Source organism: Meles meles, chromosome 21 (genome assembly GCF_922984935.1).
Source record: "Meles meles chromosome 21, mMelMel3.1 paternal haplotype, whole genome shotgun sequence".
NCBI classification, from domain to species: Eukaryota; Metazoa; Chordata; class Mammalia; order Carnivora; family Mustelidae; genus Meles; species Meles meles.
Window position 1 is genome coordinate 29,918,905 of NC_060086.1, and position 24,578 is coordinate 29,943,482.

The following is a 24,578-nucleotide window of genomic DNA, read 5'->3' on the forward strand; positions in this document are numbered from 1 at the left end:
TCGTAAAAGAGTCTGTTTTGAAAGGTACTGGAGAAGCAGGTAAGCACAATGTGAGTGGAAGAGGGAGTCGGAAGGAGAGATGGCTTGAAATGGCAGAGGAGCAACAGGGTGCAACCAGAGAAGTTCTTTTAAAACGTTAGGTCTAGGGGGCCTGGGTGGCTCAGTGGGTTAAGCCTCTGCCTTCGTCTCAGGTCATGATCTCAGGGTCCTGGGATCAAGTCCCGCATCGAGCTCTCTGCTCGGCAGGGAGCCTGCTTCCTCCTCTCTCTCTGCCTGACTCTCTGCCTACTTGTGATCTCTGTCTGTCAAATAAATAAATAAAATCTTTAAAAAAAAAAAAGTTAGGTCTAATTAGGTGACTCCCTGCCTAAAGCCTTCTGTGGCTTCCTGTTTCTCAGGTGAGTCCATACTCCTGACCTGGCGACAAAGCAGGAACTAACCTGTCTTCTGCCCCAGCCTCAGGTCTGCACCCACCCCTCACCCCAGACCCCCATACCCCCGTCACTTGTCCATATTGGCTGTTTGGGTTATTGTGTGTGCCTGTTCCCCGGCCCTCTGACCCCCGTCCCTACCTCTGCAGGGGGTGTCTTGGGAAGGTCAGTTCCCATAGCGCTCTGTTATTCTTTGGAGCACACAGCACAGTGCTACTGAAGTCATCTCATATCCATTAGTCATGCATGGTAATTAATTAAATAATGCTCACATCAGGAACTGCATTACAGGGACCTTGACTGTCATGCTCACTGCTGTGTCCTCTGTGTCTAGCACCATTAGGATAATCATGGAGCACCCACTGTGTGCCAGCCCTGGGCCCTCTATGTGGCGGATACTCTGTAAATAACTACTCATGGGACGCTTGGGCTGGACCTGAGGTTGGGAGACGTTGGTGAGACCCAGAGAAGCAGAGAGGGACATGCTGCACAGAAGAGGAATGAGTAGATGGAAGAAGGATCGGGGGACTGGGCTGTGCTGGCTCAAAAGCCCTCCCTTAGGGGCGCCTGGGTGGCTCAGTGGGTGAAAGCCTCTGCCTTCGGCTCAGTCGGGATCCCAGGGTCCTGGGATCGGGCCCCACATTGGGCTCTCTCCTCGGCAGGGAGCCTGCTTCCTCCTCTCTCTCTCTCTGCCTGCCTCTTTGCCTACTTGTGATCTCTCTCTGTCAAATAAATAAATAAAATCTTAAAAAAAAAAAAAAAGCCCTCCCTTAGCTGGTAGAACTTCTCCCCGCCCTTGTCATTAAGTGCCCTGGCCCATCCTGGCTGCTGATCCTTCTGCTTGAGGGGGACTCTCCCTAATGTCATTTGTATCCACTGTTAGTCCTCTGTTACAAACACTGGATGGCTGGAGACAAGGCTTCATACTGTCCTTTCCAGTTTGGGTTGATTCCGTTGCATGTTCTGGAGCAATTTCTCTTAGAACAAACATCTTGGCTATAAGATGTTCACTGGGAGCTCAATTTACAATAGAGTCAGGATCTCACTCTTGAGATGCTTAAGTGGATCTGAAGTACGTTGACTGAATTTAGATGGCCATTGAATGCTAGACAGAAACTCCGTATCTTTCCATTGAACTTCTCTCCTGTCTTCTCTGGAAGGTTTAGCTTCATTTGCAGAATATAAACAAACATTTCTCTGCATCAGCATTCATCAGGACTCTGTTCTGTACAGAGTAATGTAAAATCACTACTCTCAAGGAGGTCATTGTCTCGTGGGGCAGAAAGACAGGAGGGAAGATGGTTACTGCCTCAAAAATGAAAACAGAGCCTTACCTCACACCATGCACCAAAACCAAGTCCAGATGGTCCAAGGACTTAGACTTGAAAGGCCAAACCTTTAGAAGGAAAAGAAGGAGACTATTTTTACAACCTGAGCATAGCAAAGCATTTCTAAAAAAGTCATTAAGCACAAGCCACAGAGGAAGACGTTGGGTGCATTCTACCACATTAAAATTCTGCTCTCGGCTCATCAGAAAATATGGTTAAAAAAATTAAAAGTCAGGCCACAAACTGGGAAAGTATATTTGCTATACACATGTATTAGGTTGCTAGGGCTGTTGTAACAAAGTACTAAAAACTGAGTTGAGTGGCTTCAGCAACAGAAATTTACTGTCTCACAGTTTTGGAGGCTAACTAGCGGTTCAAGGTCCGGATGTCAGCAGGGCCATGATCCCTCTGAAGGTTCTAGGAAGGATCTGCTGGAGTCCTCTCTCCTGGTTTCTGATAATTCCACGGCTTTTGGAAACATAACTTAATTCTTCGCATAGCTCTCCCTCTAATGCGCATGTCTGTGTCCAGTTTCTCTCTTTTATAAAGAGACTGGTCATACTGGATTAAAGGCCCATCCTACTCCCATATGACTTCATCTTACGTAATTCCATCTGTAAGGACGCTATTTCTAAATAAAGTCACATTCTGAGATCCTGGGGGTTGGGACTTCAACATGAATATTTGGCTGCAGGAGCAGGGGGACACACAACTCAACCCATAACAACACATAACCTGTGGGTAGTATAGTATCCATAGTATTTAAAGGCCTTTTTGTAAATTAATAAGAGAAAGACAAATACCCAACAGAAAAATGGGCACAAAGAAATGAACAGGGTTTTCATGAAAGAGAAAGTATAAAGAGCTGATGAACATGAAAGTGGCCAGGGAAATACAAACTAAATCCAGAATAAGATTTCCAGGGGACAGGAATAATTAGAAAGCTTTACCATAACAGACGGACACAGTCCAGTCTGAAATATATATTACCAGGCACTCCGCGGGCATACAGAGGGGCATTGAACTCACCCAGAAAGAACATCCACGTTTCCGTGCAAAAGAGGAAATGCAGTTAAATCAGTATGTGACTAGATACTCATTCAAACAAAATATTTTAGCAGGCCCACTGACCCATGCCCGGTCAAAATGTTAGTATTCGTCCTGGTGGCTTTGTGGGGAGACTTCTGTCCTATCCTTCTGCTGGTCGTCATGAAATTAAGTTCAGCCCTTTTGGCTGGTCTTGCAGTTCATACTGAGCAGCAGAAAAATAGCAGCAGAAAAACATTTTTGATATATCTTGATCTATTCTTTGACCCCATAATACCACTGGTGGGTTTTATTAGAAGTATGTAATCTGGGGTGCTTGGGTGGCTCAGTCGGTTAAGTGTCTGCCTTTGGTTTGGGTCATGATCCTAGGATCCTGGGATCAAGCCTGACATTGGGCTTTTTGCTCTGCGGGGAGCCTGCTTCTCCCTCTGCCTCTGCCCCTCCCCCACTTATGCTCTCTCTCAAATAAATAAAAATCTTAAAAAAAAAAAAAGGATGTAATCTAAAAGAGTTTAGTGCCCAATTTTAGGTCATTTAATGCCCATTTAGGTCATTAAAAATAACCTAAGTACCTAGCAATAGGAAAATGGTTAAAATAAATTACAGTATTTTAGCCTAATGGAATATTCTGTATAGACATTAAAAATGAAACTAATGGGGCGCCTGGCTGGCTCAGTGCGTAGAGCATGTGACTCTTGATCTCAGGGTCATGAGTTCAAGCCCCATGTTGGGCATAGAACTCAAGAATAAATGAATGATGGGACACATGGGTGGCTCAGTCATTCGGCTCAGCACATGATCCCAGGGTCCTGGCATCCAGCCCCTCATCGGGCTCCCTGCTTAGTGGGAAACCTGCTTCTCCGTCTCCCACTCCCGCTGCTTGTGTTCCCTCTCTCACTGTGTCTCTCTCTCTCAAATAAATAAGATCTTTAAAAAAAAAAAAAAGAATGAATGAATAAATAAGATACTTATGATGTCTAGGTGGTAACATGAGAAACAAGCATGGCTGTTCATTTAAGTTGGGGGGGTGGTTCAGAATATTCCTGTGTCGTCAAGGCAGTTATGCAAGTAATATTTTTGTGTATTGACAGGGACTGGGAAAGAATTCCAAAGGGGACAGGGCGGAGGCAACAGAGACTAGAAGGCGTGACGCAGTGTGGCTGGGATGATCGTTGGGAGTTTTGCTTTTTTAAAAATCCATTCCTATTTTAATGTTGTTCATGCAGTAGGTGAAGAGACAAAAGATTTCTTGTGACCCGTTAGAACAAAGATGGGGAAGCACAGAGCAGCCTTGTTTGGACCTCATGGAAAGTGACATCTGGAAGCCTCTGCAAGGTGTGAGAGCACGAGCGCCATTTCGAATGTCCGATGACATCTATCTCCTGAGTCGGAGGACGTCTACCAGGAGAGCCAGGCTGTTGTTTTTCACAGAAAGTGACCTTTGTCCCAGATCGTTTTCTTTGAGTTCCTTTTTATTGATTAGAACCTAGTGGTTTTCAAAGGCTGTGGGGGGCGCGGGTCGCGGGGAGAGGATTTTTGTCTGGGTAGAGAGCAGAGCGGCATTTGTACAAACTGCTTGTAAGGGCTTGTAGGATGGCTTCTGGATTCATTTGAGTAGTTTACAGATGGTCTATTTTGGTTCTCCCAAGCCCACCCCATGTGGTTCAACCAAATTAAGCACATCAGGCTCTTCAAAAAGGAAACCGGGACTGTTTATTTGTGACATGGCGTTAAAATGGGAAAAAGGAGAAATGGCACCTGTCACCCAGTTTCTTCTCCCAACACAGCTTCAGTTCTCTTGAGGTTGAGTAGGGCAGGCAACAGACCTGGGGGGGGGGACCCCGCTTCAGACCGTGACGTGGTGGTGGTGACCCTCCACAGAGGGGCCGTGGAACCTGTTCTTTTTTTTTTTTTTTAATTTTTAATTTTTTTAAAATTTTTATTTTATATTACCATATAATGTATTATTTTCCCCAGGGGTACAGGTCTGTGAATCTTCAGGCTTACACATTTCACAGCACTCACCATAGCACATACCCTCCCCAGTGTCCATAACCCAGCCAGCCACCTTATCCCCACCCCCCCACCCCCAGCAACCCTCAGTTTGTTTTGTGAGATTAAGAGTCTCTTATTGTTTGTCTCCTTCCCGATCCCATCTTGTTTCATGTTTTTCCCTCCCTACCCCCCTGACCCCTCACCCTGCCTCTCAAATTCCTCATATCAGAGAGATCATATGATAATTGTCTTTCTCTGATTGACTTATTTCACTTAGCATAATACCCCCTAGTTCCATCCATGTCGTTGCAAATGGCAAGATTTCGGGGGGGTTTTGATGGCTGCATAATATTCCATCATACACACACACACACACACACACACACACACACACACACACACATACACATATATATACACATACAAATCACATCTTCTTTATACATTCATCTGTTGATGGACATCTAGGTTCTTTCCACAGTGTGGTTATTGTGGAAATTGCTGCTATAAATATTCGGGTGCACGTGCCCCTTTGGATCACTACATTTGTATCTTTAGGGTAAATACCCAGTAGTGCAATTATGGGTCATAGGGTAGCTCTATTTTAAACTTTTTGAGGAACCTCCATGCTGCTTTCCAGAGTGACTGCACCAGCTTGCATTCTCACCAACAGTGTAGGAGGGGTCTCCTTTCTCTGCATTCTCACTAACATCTGTCATTTCCTGACCTGTTAATTTTAGCCATTTTGACCTGTGTGAGGTGATATCTCACTGTGGTTTTGATTTGTGTTTCCCTGATGCCAAGTGATGTTGAGCACTTTTTCATGTGTCTGCTGGCCATTTGGATGTCTTCTTTGCAGAAGTGTCTGTTCATGTCCTCTGCCCATTTCTTGATTGGCTTATTTGTTCTTTGGGTGTTGAGTTTGATAAGTTCTTTATGGATTTTGGATACTAGCCCTTTATCTGATATGTCATTTGCAAATGTCTTCTTCCATTCTGTCAGTTGTCTTTTGGTTTTGTTGACTGTTTCCTTTGCTGTGCAAAAGCTCTTGATCTTGATGAAGTCTCAATAGTTCATTTTTTCCCTCGCTTTCCTTGCTTTTGGCTGTATTTCTATGAAGAAGTTGCTGTGGCTGAGGTCAAAGAGGTTACTGCCTGTGTTCTCCTCAAGGATTTTGATGGATTCCTGTCTCACATTGTGGTCTTTCATCCATTTTGAGTCTATTTTTGTGTGTAGTATAAGGAAATGGTCCAGTTCCATTCTTCTGCATGTGGCTATCCAGTTTTCCCAACACCATTTGTTAAAGAGACTGTCTTTTTTCCATTGGACATTCTTTCCTCCTTTGTCGAAGATTAGTTGACCATAGAGTTGAGGGTCCATTCTGGGCTCTCTATTTTGTTCCATGGATCTCTGTGTCTGTTTTTGTGCCAGTACCATACTGTACTGATGATGACAGCTTTGTAATAGAGCTTGAAGTGTGGAATCATGATGCCACCACCTTTGGCTTTCTTTTTCAACATTCCTCTGGCTATTTGAGGTCTTTTCTGGTTCCATATAAATTTTAGGATAATTTTTCCATTTCTTTGAAAAAAGTTGATGGTAGTTTGATAGGAATTGCATTAAATGTGTAGATTGCTCTGGGTAGCATAGACATTTTCACAATATTTGTTCTTCCAATCCATGAGCATGGAATGTTTCTAGGTTTCTTTGTGTCTTCCTCAATTGCTCTCATGAGTACTTTATAGTTTCATGAGTATAGATCCTTTGCCTCTTTGGTTAGATTTATTCCTAGGTATCTTATGGGTTTGAGTGCAATTGTAAATGGGACCAACTATTTAAAATTTCTCTTTCTTCTGTTTTGTTGTTGGTGTATAGAAATGCAGCTGATTTCTGTGCATTGATTTTATATCCTGACACTTTACTGAATTCCTGTATGAGTCCTAGCAGTTTTGAAGTGGAGTCTTTTGGGTTTTACACATAAAGTATCATATCACCTGCAAAGAGTGAGAGTTTGACTTCTTCTTTGCCAATTTGGATGCCTTTAATTTCTTTTTGTTTTCTGATTGCTGAGGCTAGGACTTCTAGTTCTATGTTGAATAGCAGTGATAATAGTGGACATCCCTGCCGTGATCCTGACCTCAGGGGAAAAGCCCTCAGTTTTTCCCCGTTGAGAATGATACTCTCTGTGAGTTTTTCATAGATGGCTTTGATGGTATTGAGTTATGTACCCTCTATCCCTACACTTTGAAGAGTTTTGATCAAGAAAGGATGCTGTCCTTTGTCAAATGCTTTTTCAGCACCTATTGAGAGTATCATATAGTTCTTGTTCTTTCTTTTATTAATGTATTATATCACATTGATTGATTTGCAGATGTTGAATCAACCTTGCAGCTCAGGAATAAATCCCACTTGGTCATGGTGAATAATCCTTTTAGTGTACTGTTGGATCCTATTGGCTAGTATCTTGGTGAGAATTTTTGCATCCGTGTTCTTCAAGAATATTGGTCTGTAATTTTCCTTTTTGGTGGGATCTTTGTCTGGTTTTGGGATCAAGGTAATGCTGGCCTCATAAAATGAGTTTGGAAATTTTGCTTCCATTTCTATTTTTTGGAACAGTTTCAGGAGAATAAGTATTAATTCTTTAAATGCTTGGTAGAATTCCCCTCGGAAGCTGTCTGTCCCTGGGCTCTTGTTTTTTGGGAGATTTTTAATGACTGCTTCAATCTCCTTACTGGTTATGGGTCTGTACAGGTTTTCTATTTCTTCCTGGTTCAGTTTTGGTAGTTTATATGTCTCTAGGAATGCATCCATTTCTTCCAGATTGTCAGATTTGCTGGCATATAGTTGCTCATAATATGTTCTTATAATTGTTTGTGTTTCTTTGGTGTTGGTTGTGATCTCTCCTCTTTCATTCATGATTTTATTAATTTGGGTCCTTTCTCTTTTCTTTTTGTAAGTATGGCCAGGGGTTTATCAATCCTATTAGTTATTTCAAAGAACCAGCTCCTAGTTTCATTGATTTGTTCTATTGTTCTTTTGGTTTCTATTTCATTGATTTCTGCTCTTATCTTCATTATTTCTCTTCTTCTGCTGGGTTTAAGCTTTTTTTGGTGTTCTTCCTTGAGCTCCTTTAGGTGTAGGTTTAGGTTGTGTGCTTGAGCCCTTTCTTGTTTCTTGAGAAAGGCTTGTATTGCTATATCCTTTCCTCTCAGGACTGCCTTTGCTATGTCCCAAAGATTTTGAACAGTTGTGTTTTCATTTTCATTTGTTTCCGTGAATTTTTAAAATTTTTCTTTAATTTCCTGGTTGACCCATTTATTTCTTAGTAGGATGCTCTTTAGCCTCCATGTATTTGAGTTCTTTCCAACTTTCCTCTTGTGATTGAGTTCTAGTTTCAAAGCATTGTGGTCTGAAAATATGCAGGGAATGATCCCAATCTTTTGGTACCAGTTGAGACCTGATCTGTGACCCAGGATGTGATCTGTTCTGGAGAATGTTCCATGTGCACTAGAGAAAAATGTATATTCACTTGTTTTGGGATGGAACATTCTAAATAAATCTGTGATGTCCATCTGGTCCAGTGTATCATTTAAAGCCTTTATTTCCTTGTTGATCTTTTGCTTAGATGATGTGTCCATTTTAGTGAGGGGGAGTCTTAACGTCCCCTACTATTAGATTGTATTATTGTTGATGTGTTTCTTTGATGTTGTTATTAATTGGTTTGTATAATTGGCTGCTCCCATGTTAGGGGCATAGATATTTAAAATTGTTAGATCTTCTTGTTGGACAGACCCTTTAAGTATGATATAGTGTTCTTCCTCATCTCTTAATATGGTCTTTGGCTTAAAATCTAAGTTATCTGATATTAGGATTGCCACCTCAGCTTTCTTCGGATGCCCATTAGCATGGTAAACTGTTTTCCACCCCCTCATTTTAAATATGGATGTGTCTTTGGGTCTAAAATGAAGGTACTTGTAGACAGCATATTGATGGGTCTTCTTTTTTTTATCCATTCTGATACCCTGTGTCTTTTGATTGGGGCATTTAGCCCATTTACATTCAGGGTAACTATTGAAAGATATGCATTTAGTGCCATTGTATTGCCTGTAAGGTGACTGTTACTGTGTATTGTCTCTGTTCCTTCTGGTCTGTTACTTTTAGACTGTCTCTTTGCTAAAGGACCCCTTTCAATATTTCCTGTAGGGCTGGTTTGGTGTTTGCAAATTCTTTTAGTTTTTGTTCGTCCTGGAAGCCTTTTATCTCTCCTTCTATTTTCAATGACAGGCTACCTGGATATAGTATTCTTGACTGCATATTTTTCTGGTTTAGTGCTCTGAATATATCATGCCAGTCCTTTCTGGCCTGCCAGGTCTCTGTGCTGCCAATCTAATATTTTTACCATTGTATGTTACAGACCTCTTGTCCCAAGCTGCTTTCAGGATTTTCTCTTTGTCACTGAGACTTCTAAGTTTTACTATTAGATGACAGGGTGTGGACCTATTTTTATTGATTTTGAGTGGGGTTCTCTGTGCCTCCTGGATTTTGATGCTTGTTCCCTTTGCCCAATTAGGGAAGCTCTCTACTATAATTTGCTCCAATATGCCTTCTGCCCCTCTCTCTTTCTTCTTCTGGGATCCCAATTACTCTAATACTGTTTTGTCTTATGGTATCACCTAGCTCTCAAGTTCTCCCCTTGTGGTCCAGTAGTTGTTTGTCTCTCTTTTGCTCAGTTTCTTTATTCTCCACCATTTGGTCTTCTATATCACTAATTCTCTCTTCTGCCTCATTTATCCTAGCAGTAAGAGTCTCCATTTTATAATGCACCTCATTAATAACTTTTTTTTATTTTAACTTGGTTAGATTTTAGTTCTTTTGTTTCTCCTGAAAGGGGTTTTATTTCTCCAGAAAGGGATTCTCTAATATCTTCCATGCTTTTTTTGAGCCCAGCTAGCACCTTGATAATCATCATTCTGAACTCTAGTTCTGACGTATTACTAATGTCCATATTGATTATTTTCCTAGCTATCAGTACTGCATCTTGTTCCCCATTTTTTTGGAGTGAGTTTTTCCACCTTGTCATTTTATCCAGATAAGAATAGATGAATGAGAGAACAAAATACTAAAAGGGTAGTAATGACCCCAGAAAAATATGCAAAACCAAATCAGAAGAGACTCAAAACCAGGGGGGAGAAGAAAGGGGGAAAAAAAGAAAAGAAATTTCATATATATATGTATATATACATATATCTATGTTTCATATATATTGCATATGTTTCATATATATTTGTTTCATATGTATATATACATATATATAAAATTTCTTTTTTTCATACACACACACACACACACACACACACATATATATTAGATTGGTGGATAAAAGAGAGGCACAGGCTTGGTTTGGGGTGTATTTTGGTCTGTGAGAAGAAATTAAAAAAAAAAAAAGAAGAAATTACTTTCCAAAATTTTAAAGAAAGAAAAACTTACATATATATAAAAATAAGGGTAAACACGATGAAAGCATGGAATAGCACTGTAAAGATGAAAATTTAAAAAGATTCTAAAAAAGGAACTGATAAGAAGTTGGTTGAAAAAAGGAAAAGAAAAAAAGAGGAAAGAATGTGATCAGGCTGGAGACTAGAACAAAGGCATGTGCTAGATTTAGGGTATATTTTGATCTATTAGAAGAAATTGTATCCCAGAATTTTAAAGAAAAAAAAACCTATATGTATACAAAAAATAAGGTTAAATACAATGAAGGGATAAAATATAACTAAAGGAATGAAAACTAAAAAATATTTTTTAAAAGGTATTGATAAGATAAAATAGTTTTTAAAATGTTAAAATAGGAAAGAGGAAAAATTAAGAAAAATAGAGTAAGAAAAAATTTTTAAAAATTAACTTTAAGGGGCACCTGGGTAGCTCAGTGGTTTAAGCCGCTGCCTTCGGCTCAGGTCATGATCTCAGGGTCCTGGATCGAGTCCCACGTCCGGCTCTCTGCTCTGCAGGGAGCCTGCTTCCCTCTCACTCTCTCTGCCTCCCTCTTTGCCTACTTAAGATCTCTCTCTGTCAAATAAATAAATAAAATCTTTTAAAAAAATTAACTTTAAAAGACTAGAGGATTGTGGGGAAAAAGGCCATGAATTCCGTGTGTTCCTTTCCCATATCTCTGGAGTTCTGCAGTTCTCATTGATCAGTGAACTTTGTCTTGGCTCCATGTTCTTGCTGATCTTCTGTGGGAGGGACGTGTTGCAGTGATTCTCAAATGTCTTTGCCCAAGGCAAAATTGCACCAAGCTTCCCAGGGGCTGGGCTAAATAATCTGCTCAGGTTCGCTCTTGGAGCTTTTGTTCCCTGAACGCTTTCCGTAGAGCTCTGGAGGACGAGGATGAAAATGGCGGCCTCCCGTTCTTCGGCTTATAGGAGCTGAGAGCTCGGGCCCCACTCCTTAGTGCGCTCTCAGAGAAAAGCGCTCAATCCCTCCCCTGTCTCCGTGGTCTCCGGCCGCACTCCGAGCTCACCCAGCCTGTGACCGAGCGTTTCTGTCTTTGTCGCACGGCCCCATTTGGAGTCTCCAAACCCAGCAGATCCCTGCAGCTCACTCCTGTAGCGCTTCTCCCAGAGGAGGAAGGTGAGTCTCCCCGAATCTGCCACTTGTCCTTGGGGGGGGGGTGTCCCTGCCTAAAGAGCAGTGGCCCGACTGTGCCGTGGATCATGGTTTAAGGTAACCCCGAGCTGTGAGCCCCCATCTCTGCCATGGGCTTCTCCGCTCCTATACCTGGCAGCTCTGCCACACTCAGACACCCCCGGTCTTTTCGTATCCCTGTGGGTCCTGAGACCACACTGTCCCCGTGAGGATCCCCCTTCCCCTTAGCCTCTAGAGTGACGTCCCTCAATGGAGCAGACTTCTAAAAGTTCTGATTTTGTGCTCCGCTGCTCTCTCACTTGCCGGGAGCCGGCCCCTCCCCTGTGGTCTCTCTTCCTGAATGTTGGCTCTGATTCACTTCTCCCCACGTTCTGCCTTCCAGAAAGGCATCGGTTTTCTGTTCCTACAATTGCTGCTCTTCTCTCTCTTGTTGAGTTTGTAGCTGTTCAGAATGGTTTGATAACTGTCCATCTAAACTCTGGGACCTGATGATATTTAGGTCTCCTACTCCTCCGCCATCTTGCTTCTCCCCGTGTAGCCTCTTTTCATGGTCATCTGGACGGAATTTGCTCCACGTGCTGTGGACATGGTGGTGGAGAGTTGGATACTGTCCTTGCCTTCATGGAGGGCAAGAAAACATCACATAAGGACAAAGTGCCTTGAAAGAAATAAAATGAAAGAAGCATTCCAAAGTGAGGGAGACAGGGGACTATTTTTGGTGGTGTAGTCTGGGAATGCAGAGATAAGGAGGTGACGTTTGCCGGGACATTTCCAGGCTGAGGGAGTAACAGGTGCACACCCCTGCTGCAGGAATGGTCTTGTGTTTTCAGGGAATAGAAAGGAGGCAGATGGGGCTGGTGGATGAGGTCTGAGATGGAGGCTGGGGTCAGGTTATTTGGATTCTGGTAGATCAGTGGTTTTCAGTGGGGGGATTTTGTCTTTGAGGATATTAGGCAATGTATACAGACATTTTAGGTGGTTGGTATGCTACTGGCATCAAGTAGATAGAGACCAGGGATGCTGTTAAACATTCTACAGTACACAGGACCACACCCACAACATAGAATGATCTAGCCCCAAGTAGTACTGAGGCTGATAAATAAATCTTGTGGTAGATGAGGCTAAGGACTTTTTTTTTTTTTTAAGTTTATTTAAGTAATCTCTACACCCACCGTGGGGCTTGAACTCTGAGCCTTGAGATCAAGAGTCTCATACTCTTCTTATTGAGCCAGCCAGATGCGTCTAGATGAGGCTAAAGACATTGGCTTTCATTCTAAGAGTGGTGGATGGAGGATATTACATAGGGAAGTGAGAGAATGTCCTGGTTCAGTTTTCTTTTATAAACCTAGAGTGTTGGACCAAATTATTCTCGCTGTGACACGCCAACCTTATCTGACTAAATTTGGGTGGGAGAAGGGAGACTTCTTAGAGTTGGAGACTCTCCCAGAATAAGCAGTCCATTCTTCCTGGGGCAGCTGAGCCCACTTCTTGGGAGGGGTTTTGTGTCGGGTGCTTGGGTCTTTGCTTGCAGCGAAGAAGAACAGCCCAAGGAGGAAGCCAAAGGATGGAATTTAGCTTGATCTTTGGCTTACAGCTAGTGCTCTGTCCTTTTTTGGTCTTAGAAGATCCAAGAGAGGCTCATCTGAGCTAGTGAATGGACTTGTCCTCATATCTCTTGGAGAAAAATTCATCTTTGGTTGCTATTAACATTTGTTCAGGCTGGAATTGGATAAGAAAAGAATCGTAGTTAAGATTTCTCAGCCTCGGTACTACTGATATTTTGGGCCAAATCATTTGTATTGAGGGGGCGAGGGTGTCCTGTACTTTGTAAGATTTTTTAACAGCATCCCTGGCCTCCATCCAGTAGATGTCAGTAGCAACCTTCATCCCACTTGTGACAACAAAAAAATGTCTCCAGACATTGCCAAATGTTCTAGAGGCGTGGGGGAGGGCAAAATTGCGCCCAGGGTGATATAAGGTTAAGGGTCCAGTACTTGATGGGGTCCACAAAGATCACCATAAATTTCACGATTCTTTTGGGGAAGGAAGAGCAGATTGGGGAGCTACTGCCTAGATGGTCCTACTTTTTCTGTTCCTATAATCTTAAGTTCCTTACCATCTGGCTGCTGGTCAGCTTATAAATTTAGCATCAGATATTTCTATGGAAGAAGGACAAAGAAGATGCTGTCTTCAGGAACCCTCAAGGAACATTTTTGCCCTCTGATTACTTAGAGCTGCAGTTTTTGATGTCTAAGTGAATGTTGTTGTTCAGATGTGTCACGTATTCTGGGACAAAGACCCTGAGTTTAGTGAGAACCCTCTCCTTTCTCCTGGCCTGGGTAAAGATGTGATCTTGAGATCCTAAGCCCCGAAAATCGTGGAGCCTCCCATCATAAGTCATTCAGGATAACTGCAATGGTTTAGTTTCTCCATAGTGATGGCTTCACCGTTACTTCTGAATGTCCAGATATTATATTCTTGCCAAAAAAATGTATTTCTTTTTCTTTTCTTTTTTTTTTTTTTTTTTTGAAATGGAGGTTGGGGGCATTGAGAGCACATACCTGTTCTGCCTAAGGGTGAAGCCAGCATTGTCTTTCCCATTTAAAAAACAAACAAAGCAATGTTCAAAACCCAAGACTATAAATGAGTGACAGTAATGTTATTTGTAAGGAGAGACTCACTGATTTATTGTAGAAATCCAAGTGATTAATCATCTTTGCCTGCTTTATTATTAATAGTAAGTTACTTGGGACTTTCTGTTAGGAAATTAAGAACTTCAGAGCCAGAACACCAAAGGGTAATGGGACTGTGGTGAAAGGTTCTTTCATTCTGTTCCATCTACAGGGGATGTCCTTCCCTGAAATATTTGCTAGACAAAATTGTATTTACCTTTTTTCTTTCCTAGTTCCATTGAATATAGTTGACATAATATTATGTAAGTGTAAGGCGTACAATGTCTTGATTTCATACACGTATATATTTTGAAGTGATTACCATGATACGGTTAGTTAACACATCCTACTTATCTTTAAAGACATAAAGGCCTCCTCCAGGAAGCCTTCCTTGACCATGCCCCTCCCCGGCATGGGTTGTGCTTCAGTATGTCTTGCACTAGGTCAGGTTTATATGGCTGATTAATACTGCAGACCCATAATTTGCTTTAATTGAGGTGAAATTCACATCACATCAATCTAACCATTTTAAAGTATACGGCTCAGTGACATTTAGTACATTCTCAATATAACCATCCCCTGTCCAGACATTTTTATCACTCCAAAGGGGACCCTGTGCCTACTAAGCGATCACTCCCCGTATCTGCCCCCCACACCCAAGCCCCACTCCTACCAGATCCCAGCAACCACCCATCTGCTTTCTGTCTTCAGAGATTGACCTGTTCTGGATATCTCAGAAATGGAATCATACCATCTAAGGTTTTGTGTCTGGCTTCTTTCACCTACTCTAATGTTAACAAGGTTTAGCTACACAATACCATAGCATGTATCATATGTCATTTCTTTTCGTAACATTCCGTTGTATGGATATGCTACATTGTGTTCGTCTGTTCACTCATCGGTGGATATTTGGCCCGTTTCCACCTTCCCCGCTGTTGCCAACAGTGCAACCGTGAACATTCATGTACAAGTTTTTCTGTTCTCCTGGGAGAATAGAAATACCACGGAGAGGAATTGCTGGGTCATATGTAACTCTGGTCATAACCTTTTAAGGAACAGCCATCAGACCACGGAGCACAGCGGCTGTGCCATTTTTCAACCCAGCAACTGGGCACAGGCTCCCACTTTCTCCACACCTGCATCAGACACCTGTTATTTTCTCTTTGCTGGGTGGTGGCATTCTTATAGCCAACGTAGTGAGTGTGAGGCCACTGAAATTTTGATTTTTTTTCCCTAATATCTTCCCTGTTCCCCACCAAGAGACTTGAACGGTTGGTGGCATTGTGCTTTCACTACCAACAATGTGGTATAAGAGTTAAAGCAGGCTGCGCTTGCCTCCTGTCTTTACTCAGAATGTGATCTTGAGGTGTCCTTGACTTCTCTGAGTCTGAATTCTCTCATCTGGAAAGTGGGAGCCTCTAGAGCTGTTGAGGGGAAGAAATGAGATTTCGCCTTGGCCTGCCAGAACCAGCACCTGGCCTAGGGTGATTTCGCAGTGAAAGTTTGCCATCATTGTGATGATTGTGGGGTCCCGGTGCCTAGGACTGAGTCACTGTTGAATAAAGGTTTGTTTAAAAAAGTAGCGAACCTTTGGATATTGCTGAGTTAGCCCTCTTTTTTTATTTCTACCAACTGTACCCTGAGGAACAGATGACTGTCTTGTAGATTGATCATTCCCAAAGCGAGGCAGACGGAAAGAAGGGCGGGTCAATGGGACAACTTCCCTTGGAAAAATACATCATGCAGACCTCAGTAGGCTTGTGTTGGGGTGGGGTGGGGCAGAGAGAGCAGCCGCTTGTATCCCTCAAAGGGAAGGAGGAAGAAAAGAACTCCCCCCCCCTTTTTTTTTGAGATGAAAAAAACAATCTTCTCAGAAAGAGAAAAATTGGGGATGTTGCCAGGCAGCTGTCTCCTTGAAGGTTGGTCAGTGGCCCAACTCTCTCCACTCTGGAAAGGGCTTGAGGGCCCCCTTAGGAGATGAGAGCTGGTAACTGGCCTCACTCCTTTTCTACCATCTCCTGTAGGGCTGGGGATGGGCGCATTCCCACAGGTCAACCCCTGGGCAGCTTTCTCTAGCTCCCATGGACCTTTCCAGAACCCACATTTTAGCGCACCCCAACCACAATGGCCTTCACTGTGTTCTCCCTCTTCCCACCTCATCCCACCTCCTTGCTCATGTGTCCCCTTCCCCACCACACTTCCTTCAGGCCTTCCTCAAACCTCACCTCAGGGAGGCCTTGCCTGACCACTGTGACAGCCATGGCAGCCCCTAAGCGTGCCTTAACAGTCACCATTCTTAGGCACCTAAGTTTTTGTGCTTGCTTTTTTAATATTTATTTTTTTAAACATGTTTTAAATGTTTAATGTGTTTTTAAATGAAATATTTCTAACATAAAGTGATAAACCCCCAGGTACCCATCTCCCAGATTTGACAAGAGCTAATAATATTCTGCCCTATTTGCTATGTCAGATCCCCCCCCTTTCATCAACTTTATTAAGGTATAATTTGCTTACAATACATTTGTACATTTTAAATAGTTGATCTTTGGCAAATGTACCCATGTCACTGCCTCCATAATCAAGATACAGAATATTTCCCTCACCCCAGAAAGGACCCTCAACTTCCTTCCCCTGCTGGATTTTTCTCCCTAGTACTCAACCGTATCTGAAATCACCTCGTTTGTATATCTTTCAGTCAGAGTGTATGTTCCATGAAGGCAGGGGCTCTTTGCTCCCCAGTCCTTGCACGTCATGGCCCACAGTCACTCTGTCAAGGTCATGATCCTGTAGTTGTTATTCTTGTGTGCACATTGTGACGCAGAGTGAGGTATGTCAGTGGGGTAAGTTCCTGGGAATGGAAATACTGAGTCGACGGATATTGACTTTTTTTGCTATTGTAAAACAGATATCTATCCCCCTTTTCTCTCTTCTGTTCCTTGTCTCTAAGTCAGTGGTGTGGCCATTTTGGGCTGAATCATCCTTTGTTTTGGGGGCCAGGTGGGGGGTTGTCTTGTGTTGGAGGATATTGAGCCACATCCCTAGCCTCTATCCACTCGATCCCAGTAGCATCCCCCATTTCAGTTCTGCAATCTGAAATGTCTTTAGACATTGGGGGTGGTGGCGGCAAAATTTTCCCAGTTTGAGAACCACTGGTCTATGTCTGTAGGCTGATTTCCTGCCGCATTGTTTTGTTTTCATTTGGGTTCATCTGTACCTGAACTACCCTTGATGACACTAGACTGGCCAAATCCGTTTTTCACCAGGTCAGCAGACTGAATTACAAGTTAGGATCCTTACCTGTGAAGCTATATCATGAGATGAGCCACAGGTTAGTTGTAGAAGCAGGGAAGGCTTTGCGCTAACTCCACAAGGATAGGAAGGAGCCAGCTGAATTCTCAGTATTTCTTGTCTCAGGATAAATATGTCTGCAGGGTCAGGCCCTGAGGATACAGCATCTTCCAGGCCTTCAAGAACAAGGGGGAACCCCCTAGAAGCTGTGTATAGGAGCTCGGAATTTCCTTGATCGCTCCGGACACTGAGTTCACCATTTCTGTCTTGAAAAACCTGTGAGCTCATAGGTAAAGCAGTGAAGGATGGATGGGGACCTAATGAAATGAAGGAGGCAGGTCCCATCTTAAGGGGAAGCTGTGCTTTGGCCACATGTTGCCAGGTAGGAATGTGGGCCCAGCCTTGCTGGACTTTCTTGTTTTTCAAGCGAGGCAGGAAATCTAGATTTTTTTGAACGTGTGAGATATCTTGATTCTTGAATTTCTTTAATAATTATCAGGTAATTACATTTAAGCTTGACGTGGGCCAAATAAAACACATCTACGGACTGACAGTTTGCAACCTCTGAGTTAATGTGTGAGATTGTTTCTTGTTTGGGAACTAGCTTACCCACTACAGAAATCTTTTGGTTTGACTGGGGATCTAGTCAACCCATGTTTGTTGAGTATCTGTTGTATGCCAAGCTGTGTTCTAGAGCTGCCACTTGGCATAAATTTGCTGGAATGACTGATAACGAAAGGGATGGATAGAGATCATGGGTGGGTCGATGGATGGATGGATAAAGGAAGGATGAGGGATGGATGGATGATGGATAGATGGATGGAGGAAGAAAGGATGGATAGATGGGTGGACAAAGATTGAGTAGCTGGTGGATGGCTGGATAAATACATAGATCAATCTGATCTTTTATATATATACATATATACACACATATATTTATATATATATAAAATATTACAGAAAAATTTTATGTCTGGGTATTACTTCAGAAGGGTATGGGGAGTTGAATGAGGGTGTAAGTAAATCAAGATTGGCTGTGAGATGATAATTATTGAATCCGAGTGAGTTTCCTTGTACTTTTGTGCTTTCTTTTGAATATGATTGGAAATTTCCCATGCTAAAAATATTTGTTTTAATGTCCTTACCATTTAAGATACACTCTGAAGATACACTCTGAAGGATATACAGGTAAAATGACATCATGTCTGGGATGTGGTTTAAAATATTCAACTAAAATTTTTTGCAAGTCAGTGTGTAGATATGCTGTGGTCTGAATGTTTGTGTCTCCTCAAAGTTCGTATGTTGGGATCCTAACATCCATTGTGATGGTGTTGCAAGATAGGGCCTTTGGGAGGTGATTAGGTCACGAAGGCGGCGCCCCCCGAGTGGGGTTAGTGCCTTACGTACAAGGCCCCACAATGGTCCATAGTCCCTTCCACCAAATGACACAATGAGAAGTTTGTTACCCAGAAGACAGCCCTCACCCAACCATGCTGGTACCCTAATCTTGGACTCACAGCCTCCAGAACTATGAGAAAGAAATTTCTGTTGTTTATAAGCCACCCAGTCTATGGTATTTTTGTTGTATGAACCAAGACAAGTACAGACTAAGACACAATGAAGCAGCCTTTAGCAAAAGAAGTATTCTGATCATTGTTACCACTGGGTGGTGGGTATATGGAGATTTGTTACAGTGCCCTGTGTAATTTGTATGTGCTTGCAAGCTTTTGCAATAACTTTTTTTTTTTTAATGGGTCAGAGGGACGCCTGGGTGGCTCAGCCATTAAGCATCTGGCCTTCAATTCTGGTCATGGTCCTGCTGTGCTAGGATCAAGCCCCATGTTGGGCTCCCCGCTTGGGGGGGAGCCTGCTTCTCCCTCTCCGGCTCCCCTCTGCTTGTTTCCTCTCTCACTATCTCTCTCTGTCATAAATAAATGAAATCTTTTAATAAATAAATAATAAAAATGGGACAGAGAAGTGGGGGCCTCGTGCTTTCGTGGTACTTTTAGAAGTGTGGAAGGAATCATGCCCTGGGTGAATTTCCCACCAGTGTGGTAGTGTTGCTATCCAGGGAATGGGTTTTTTTTTTTTTTTTTTTTTTATTTTACTTATGTATTTGACAGAGACACAGCGAGAGAGGGAACACAAGGAGGGGCAGAGGGAGAGGGAGAAGCAGGCCTTCTGCTGAGCAGGGAGCCTGATGTGGGGCTTGATCCCAGGACTCTGGGATCATGACCTGAGCCACCCAGGCCCCCGGAATGAGCATTTTTTAACAAGCGGTGTCACAGGCTGAGTGTTGGTACAGCGAGACGCGAAGCATGGGCTCTGTTGTGGACTGCAGGTTGAGAACAGATTTTTTTTTTTTTTTAAAGATTTTATTTATTTATTTGACAGAGAGAGATCACAAGTAGACAGAGAGGCAGGCAGAGAGAGAGAGAGAGGGAAGCAGGTTCCCCGCTGAGCAGAGAGCCTGATGCGGGACTCGATCCCAGGACCCTGAGATCATGACCTGAGCCGAAGGCAGCGGCTTAACCCACTGAGCCACCCAGGCGCCCGAGAACAGATTTCTCAGCCACTTCGTTGCCCTGCAGCGTGTTCTGACCCCCAGTTCTCCCCCTCCCAGTTTATCCTGCTGGGAGGCAGAAGAGGATAATGGTCAGATTACCAGGAATCAGCCTCCTTGGGTCCAAATGCAAGGGCTACCAATTTTTCTGGCTATGTGGCCTTGGATATACCATTTCACTGCTCTGATCTTCAGTTTCATCGATTAAATAAGAGTAATTCTAACATCTAACAGATTCATTATGAAATTGAACTACTTATTACATGTAAAGTGCTGAGCTCAGAACTTGACGTGCCACATTTATGTGTTATCATTATGGATGTTTTGTTGTTAGTATGTTGTTGCTGCTGTTAAACATTCCAAGAACAGAAAGAACTTTTTTTCTTAAAAGATTTTTTTATTTATCCATTTGAGAGAGAGAGAGCATGAGCAGGGGGAGGGGCAGAAGGAGAGGGAGAGAGTCTGGAGTGGACTCTGCATTGACTGCAGAGCCCAACGTGGGGCTTGATCTCACGAAAGGGAGATCATGACCTCAGCGAAAACCAAGAGTTGCGCACTTAACCGATTGAGCCGCCTGCGTGCCCCAAGAACCTTCTGAGATAGATGGGATAACTGGGGGCAGAGGCTAAAAGAAGTCAAAGAAAGAGGTAACCCCTTGCCAACTGGTCTACCTACAGAAGCCCATGTGTGACCTGCTGGAGTCACTTTCCTGCCCAGTAGGTACAAGAAGGAATACAAGAAGAAAGCAACTTCCCGACCATGTCCTTTCTCTGCAGAATGAAGTAGAGCTGGGAGAGCTGCTTCTGTCACTGAATTACCTCCCGAGTGCTGGGAGACTCAATGTTGATGTCATTCGAGCCAAGCAACTTCTTCAGACAGATGTGAGCCAAGGTTCAGGTACAGTGCGACCCCCTTCTTCCCCCATTTCCTCAACGAGGCATCTGTGTTTGTTTGACCCAGGGCCAAATTTTTTTTTTCTGCATTCCGGATACTATTACTAAAACACCGCGGGGCTAAACAGATAGCATTTAGAGCTAGGATGTTGGATCAAGAGGAAAAATTAATGATCAGGTGTCTCTTAGGGTGAGGCAGGTAAATGATGGTATCTCAGTAACCCCATTCGAATGGGGGATTTGACTGAGACCATGTGTGGTAAGTACTGACCTCCAGATCCTCTGTGCACATGCAGGCCCCAAGGAAGGAACCTGCCTTCCGGCTGCTGTGCCTGCAATGGAGATGTCAGGCTCTGGGTGGCGCCAGTGTGCACCGACCACCCATTCCCAATTGCGGGAGCGGTGGACAGGCCCTAGGGGTTTTTTTTTTCCCTCCCCAGCTCATTTCAAGTGTACCTTGAATCTTTATAAATCCCGGCTCTGAAAAGACTGTTGTATTTAAAATGTCTACTTTATAGTAAGCCAATTCAAAGATGACTTTTCATGAAATGGAACAGATTACATTCCATCTGTATGACAGCAAAGGATATTATCCTGAAAGTAGCCAGGGTCTCTGGGATCTCTTCAGCTCCTTGGAGAAACCACTGTCTCCTCTAAGGACAGTAGCCAAAATAAATTACTTTTGCTGTAAAGTGACAGCTGCCTCTAGAAGACAACTTGCATTCTCAGAAACCACATTATAAAAATAGAGATTTGGGAGGGGTCAGTGGAGGGAATGATGTTAAGGCTGGAAAGTTTCAGACTCACCACCAGGGGGGAAGCAATAGGATCAAATGATAAAAGGTTCTGGAGTCAAACTGCCTGGAACCAAGTCCTCCTTCTACTACTCACAAATGATGTGGCCTTGGGGAAGATACTTAATCTCCCTAAGCCTCAGTTTCTCCATCTGAAAAACTGAGATAACAACAGTATCCATCTCATGGGGTTGTTTAGACAAATATTAAATTAGATAGTGTGCATGAATCTCTTTGTAACTGTAAAGCAATCTAAGAATGATAATTACTAATCTGCCATCTCTATACTCCCGTGTATGGAGTTATGGGCTCACTGATTTCTAGGGACAAAAAAAACAGGGCAGGCTCTGGGTCTGGATTTTCTTCCACTAGTCTGATCTTAAACAGATCCTTTCCTGTCTTGAGTCTTAAGTGTCTTCATCTGTAAAATGAACACAGTGCCTGACACATGGGAGGAACTCAATAAGTCTTGGATGGTTGGAGGAAGAGAGATAGGGATGAGCAGATAAGCAGCTGGATGGGAGAAAGGAGGGATGGGTAATGGGTGGATGGATGGATGGGAAAATGGATGATTGGAAGAAGGGGTGGATATCTGGACGGATGGACGGAAAGATTGGTGGAATGAGGGAAAAAGAGAAGAAAGAATAGGTAGGTGGTTGGGTTACCAAACAGATGGGAAGTTGGATGGATGGATTGCGTTTCATGAGCTCCAGCGTTCTTTAATTCTGTCTCCAATTCTCAGACCCTTTTGTGAAAATCCAGCTGGTACATGGACTCAAACTTGTGAAAACAAAGAAGACGTCCTTCTTAAGAGGCACAATTGATCCTTTCTACAATGAATCCTTCAGCTTCAAAGTTCCCCAGGAAGAACTTGAAAATGCCAGCTTAGTGTTTACAGGTAGGTAGTGGGACCCTGATGAACTCCAGGTGAGACATAGTCTACTTACTGTCCTAGAGATAGAAGGTTTCTAGAGAGGGTCATGTCTGGTGTTCAGCTATCTGGGTGTGAATCCACTTAGCATTTGTGGAGTTGGGCAAGATTCATAGAACCATAAAGCATAATTATTACAAATGTAAATTTTAGAGCCAGATTTCCTGGCACTTCGGCATAATTGCTGACACCTGGGGCACGTTGCTTGGCCCCTCTAAATTTCGGTTTCTTCATCTATAAAATGTGGGCAATCACGGTACCTGCTTCATAGGTTTGTAAGATTCAGTGAGACTATACAATGAAGTAAAATCAAGTCTAAAATAATAAGTGCTCACTCTGTTCGTTTAGATGCTGTGGTGATTCAAGTAGCTTATAGCCTTATAGGGAAATGTGAGAAACACGTGACCTAACTTGGAGAGGAGGACTTAAAAAGGCTTCACGTGCTGCTCTGGTTGAATTTAATCTATTGTTTTCGGGGTGTATTAGTTACCTACTGCTGCAGAACAAATATAAGCAACATTTATTAAGCTCATGGTTCCTGTGGGTCAAGAACCCAGACTCAGCTTCTCTGCATGCTTCTGGCTGAGTTTCTCTGCCAAGGCTGCAGTCAAGGTATTGGCTGGGCTGCAGTCTTATCTTAAGGCTCATCTGGGGGAGGACCTGTTCTCAAGCTTACTCGTGTAGTTAGTGGTTGGTAGGATTCAGTTCCTCACAGCGAGGGTGCATTGGATTGGAGGCATCTGTTCCCTCCTGGATGTCGGCCGGTGACCTTCCTCTTTTTCTCACGACGTGGGCTTCTCCGTGGGGCAGCTCACAACATGGCGGATGGTTTCCATCAGAGTGGGCAGCTGAGCAAGATGGAAGCCCGAGTCTTACAGTGACCTAATCTTAGAAATGACATCCTTTTACTTTTGCCGTATTCTGTTCCTTAGAAGCAACGCACTGGGTCCAGCTCACATTCCAGGGGAGGGGGTTAGAGAAGGATGTGAATACTGGGAGTTAGGGATCGTTGGGAGCCATTTTAGAACCTGGCTCTCACCGCGTCAAGTTAATAGAAGTAATGGTTGTTATTTCCTGTGTCCTGTCCCCGGAAGGGCTTCACTCACCTTATTGCTAATACGCATCGTAATTCACCCAGTCAGGTCAGCATCATCCTCATCGGCTTATAAGGCTGGGGACTGAGGCTTAAAACCTAAGCAGTCGGGGCGCCTGGGTGGCTCAGTGGGTTAAGCCGCTGCCTTCAGCTCAGGTCATGATCTCGGGGTCCTGGGATCGAGTCCCGCATCGGGCTCTCTGCTCAGCGGAGAGCCTGCTTCCCTTCCTCTCTCTCTGCCTGCCTCTCTTGTGATTTCTCTCTGTCAAATAAATAAATCTTTAAAAAAAAAAAAAAAAAAAGAAACCTAAGCAGTCCACCCAGTCTCTGACTGGTAGAGTCAAGACTTAAGCTATGGTCTTCCTTGCTCCAAAGATGAAGGGGTCTGCACTTCCCCAAACATCTGGGGAGTGCTGGCATGGGGGACCTGAGCTCACACTGAGGCGTGGTGCTCCAGAGTAATCGAAAGCCTAATCTGTTCTGATGTACTCTAACACCTCAGCTGCTGGTCTCCCGAGGAAGAAGGCCATGGCTGAAAAAAAATCCTTGCTTGCAAGGCTTCCTCTGCACAGCCTTACTGCTTCTCATTACCAAGATTGCGAATGCTCCATGCTCCAAGACTCCTCTCAGGCAGGTTGGTTCTGGGTTTTCTTAGGGCCTGTCACCCAGAGAGTCTGCATCCAGTCAGGGCCCACCTGCCCTAAGCAGGTATGACAGTCCTATCTGTTGCAGCCTGGGATGGCTGCTGTCCCACTGTCCCCAAGGTTTCAGGTAAAGCCAGAGACTGTGATTCCATTGAATGTTTAAATGGTATGGATTAGGCAGTGGGAACTCTGCTGAACTGAGATAAGATCCAAGCATGGAGTATCAGTTCCCAAGTCCCTGTTGAGAGAGAAGG

At 43.5% G+C, this 24,578-nt stretch overlaps 1 protein-coding gene across 2 annotated transcripts in view; it reads left to right on the top strand.

Annotated features, from left to right (window-relative positions):
* Window positions 1–24,578, top strand: part of SYT17 (synaptotagmin 17) — an 85,251-nt gene that overhangs the window by 32,236 nt on the left and 28,437 nt on the right. For both annotated transcript variants that reach the window (XM_045994306.1, XM_045994305.1), the window contains exons 6-7: window positions 20,746–20,866; window positions 22,399–22,554. In XM_045994306.1, the coding sequence (XP_045850262.1) occupies window positions 20,746–20,866; window positions 22,399–22,554 (277 nt within the window). The remainder of the gene's footprint in view (window positions 1–20,745; window positions 20,867–22,398; window positions 22,555–24,578) is intronic.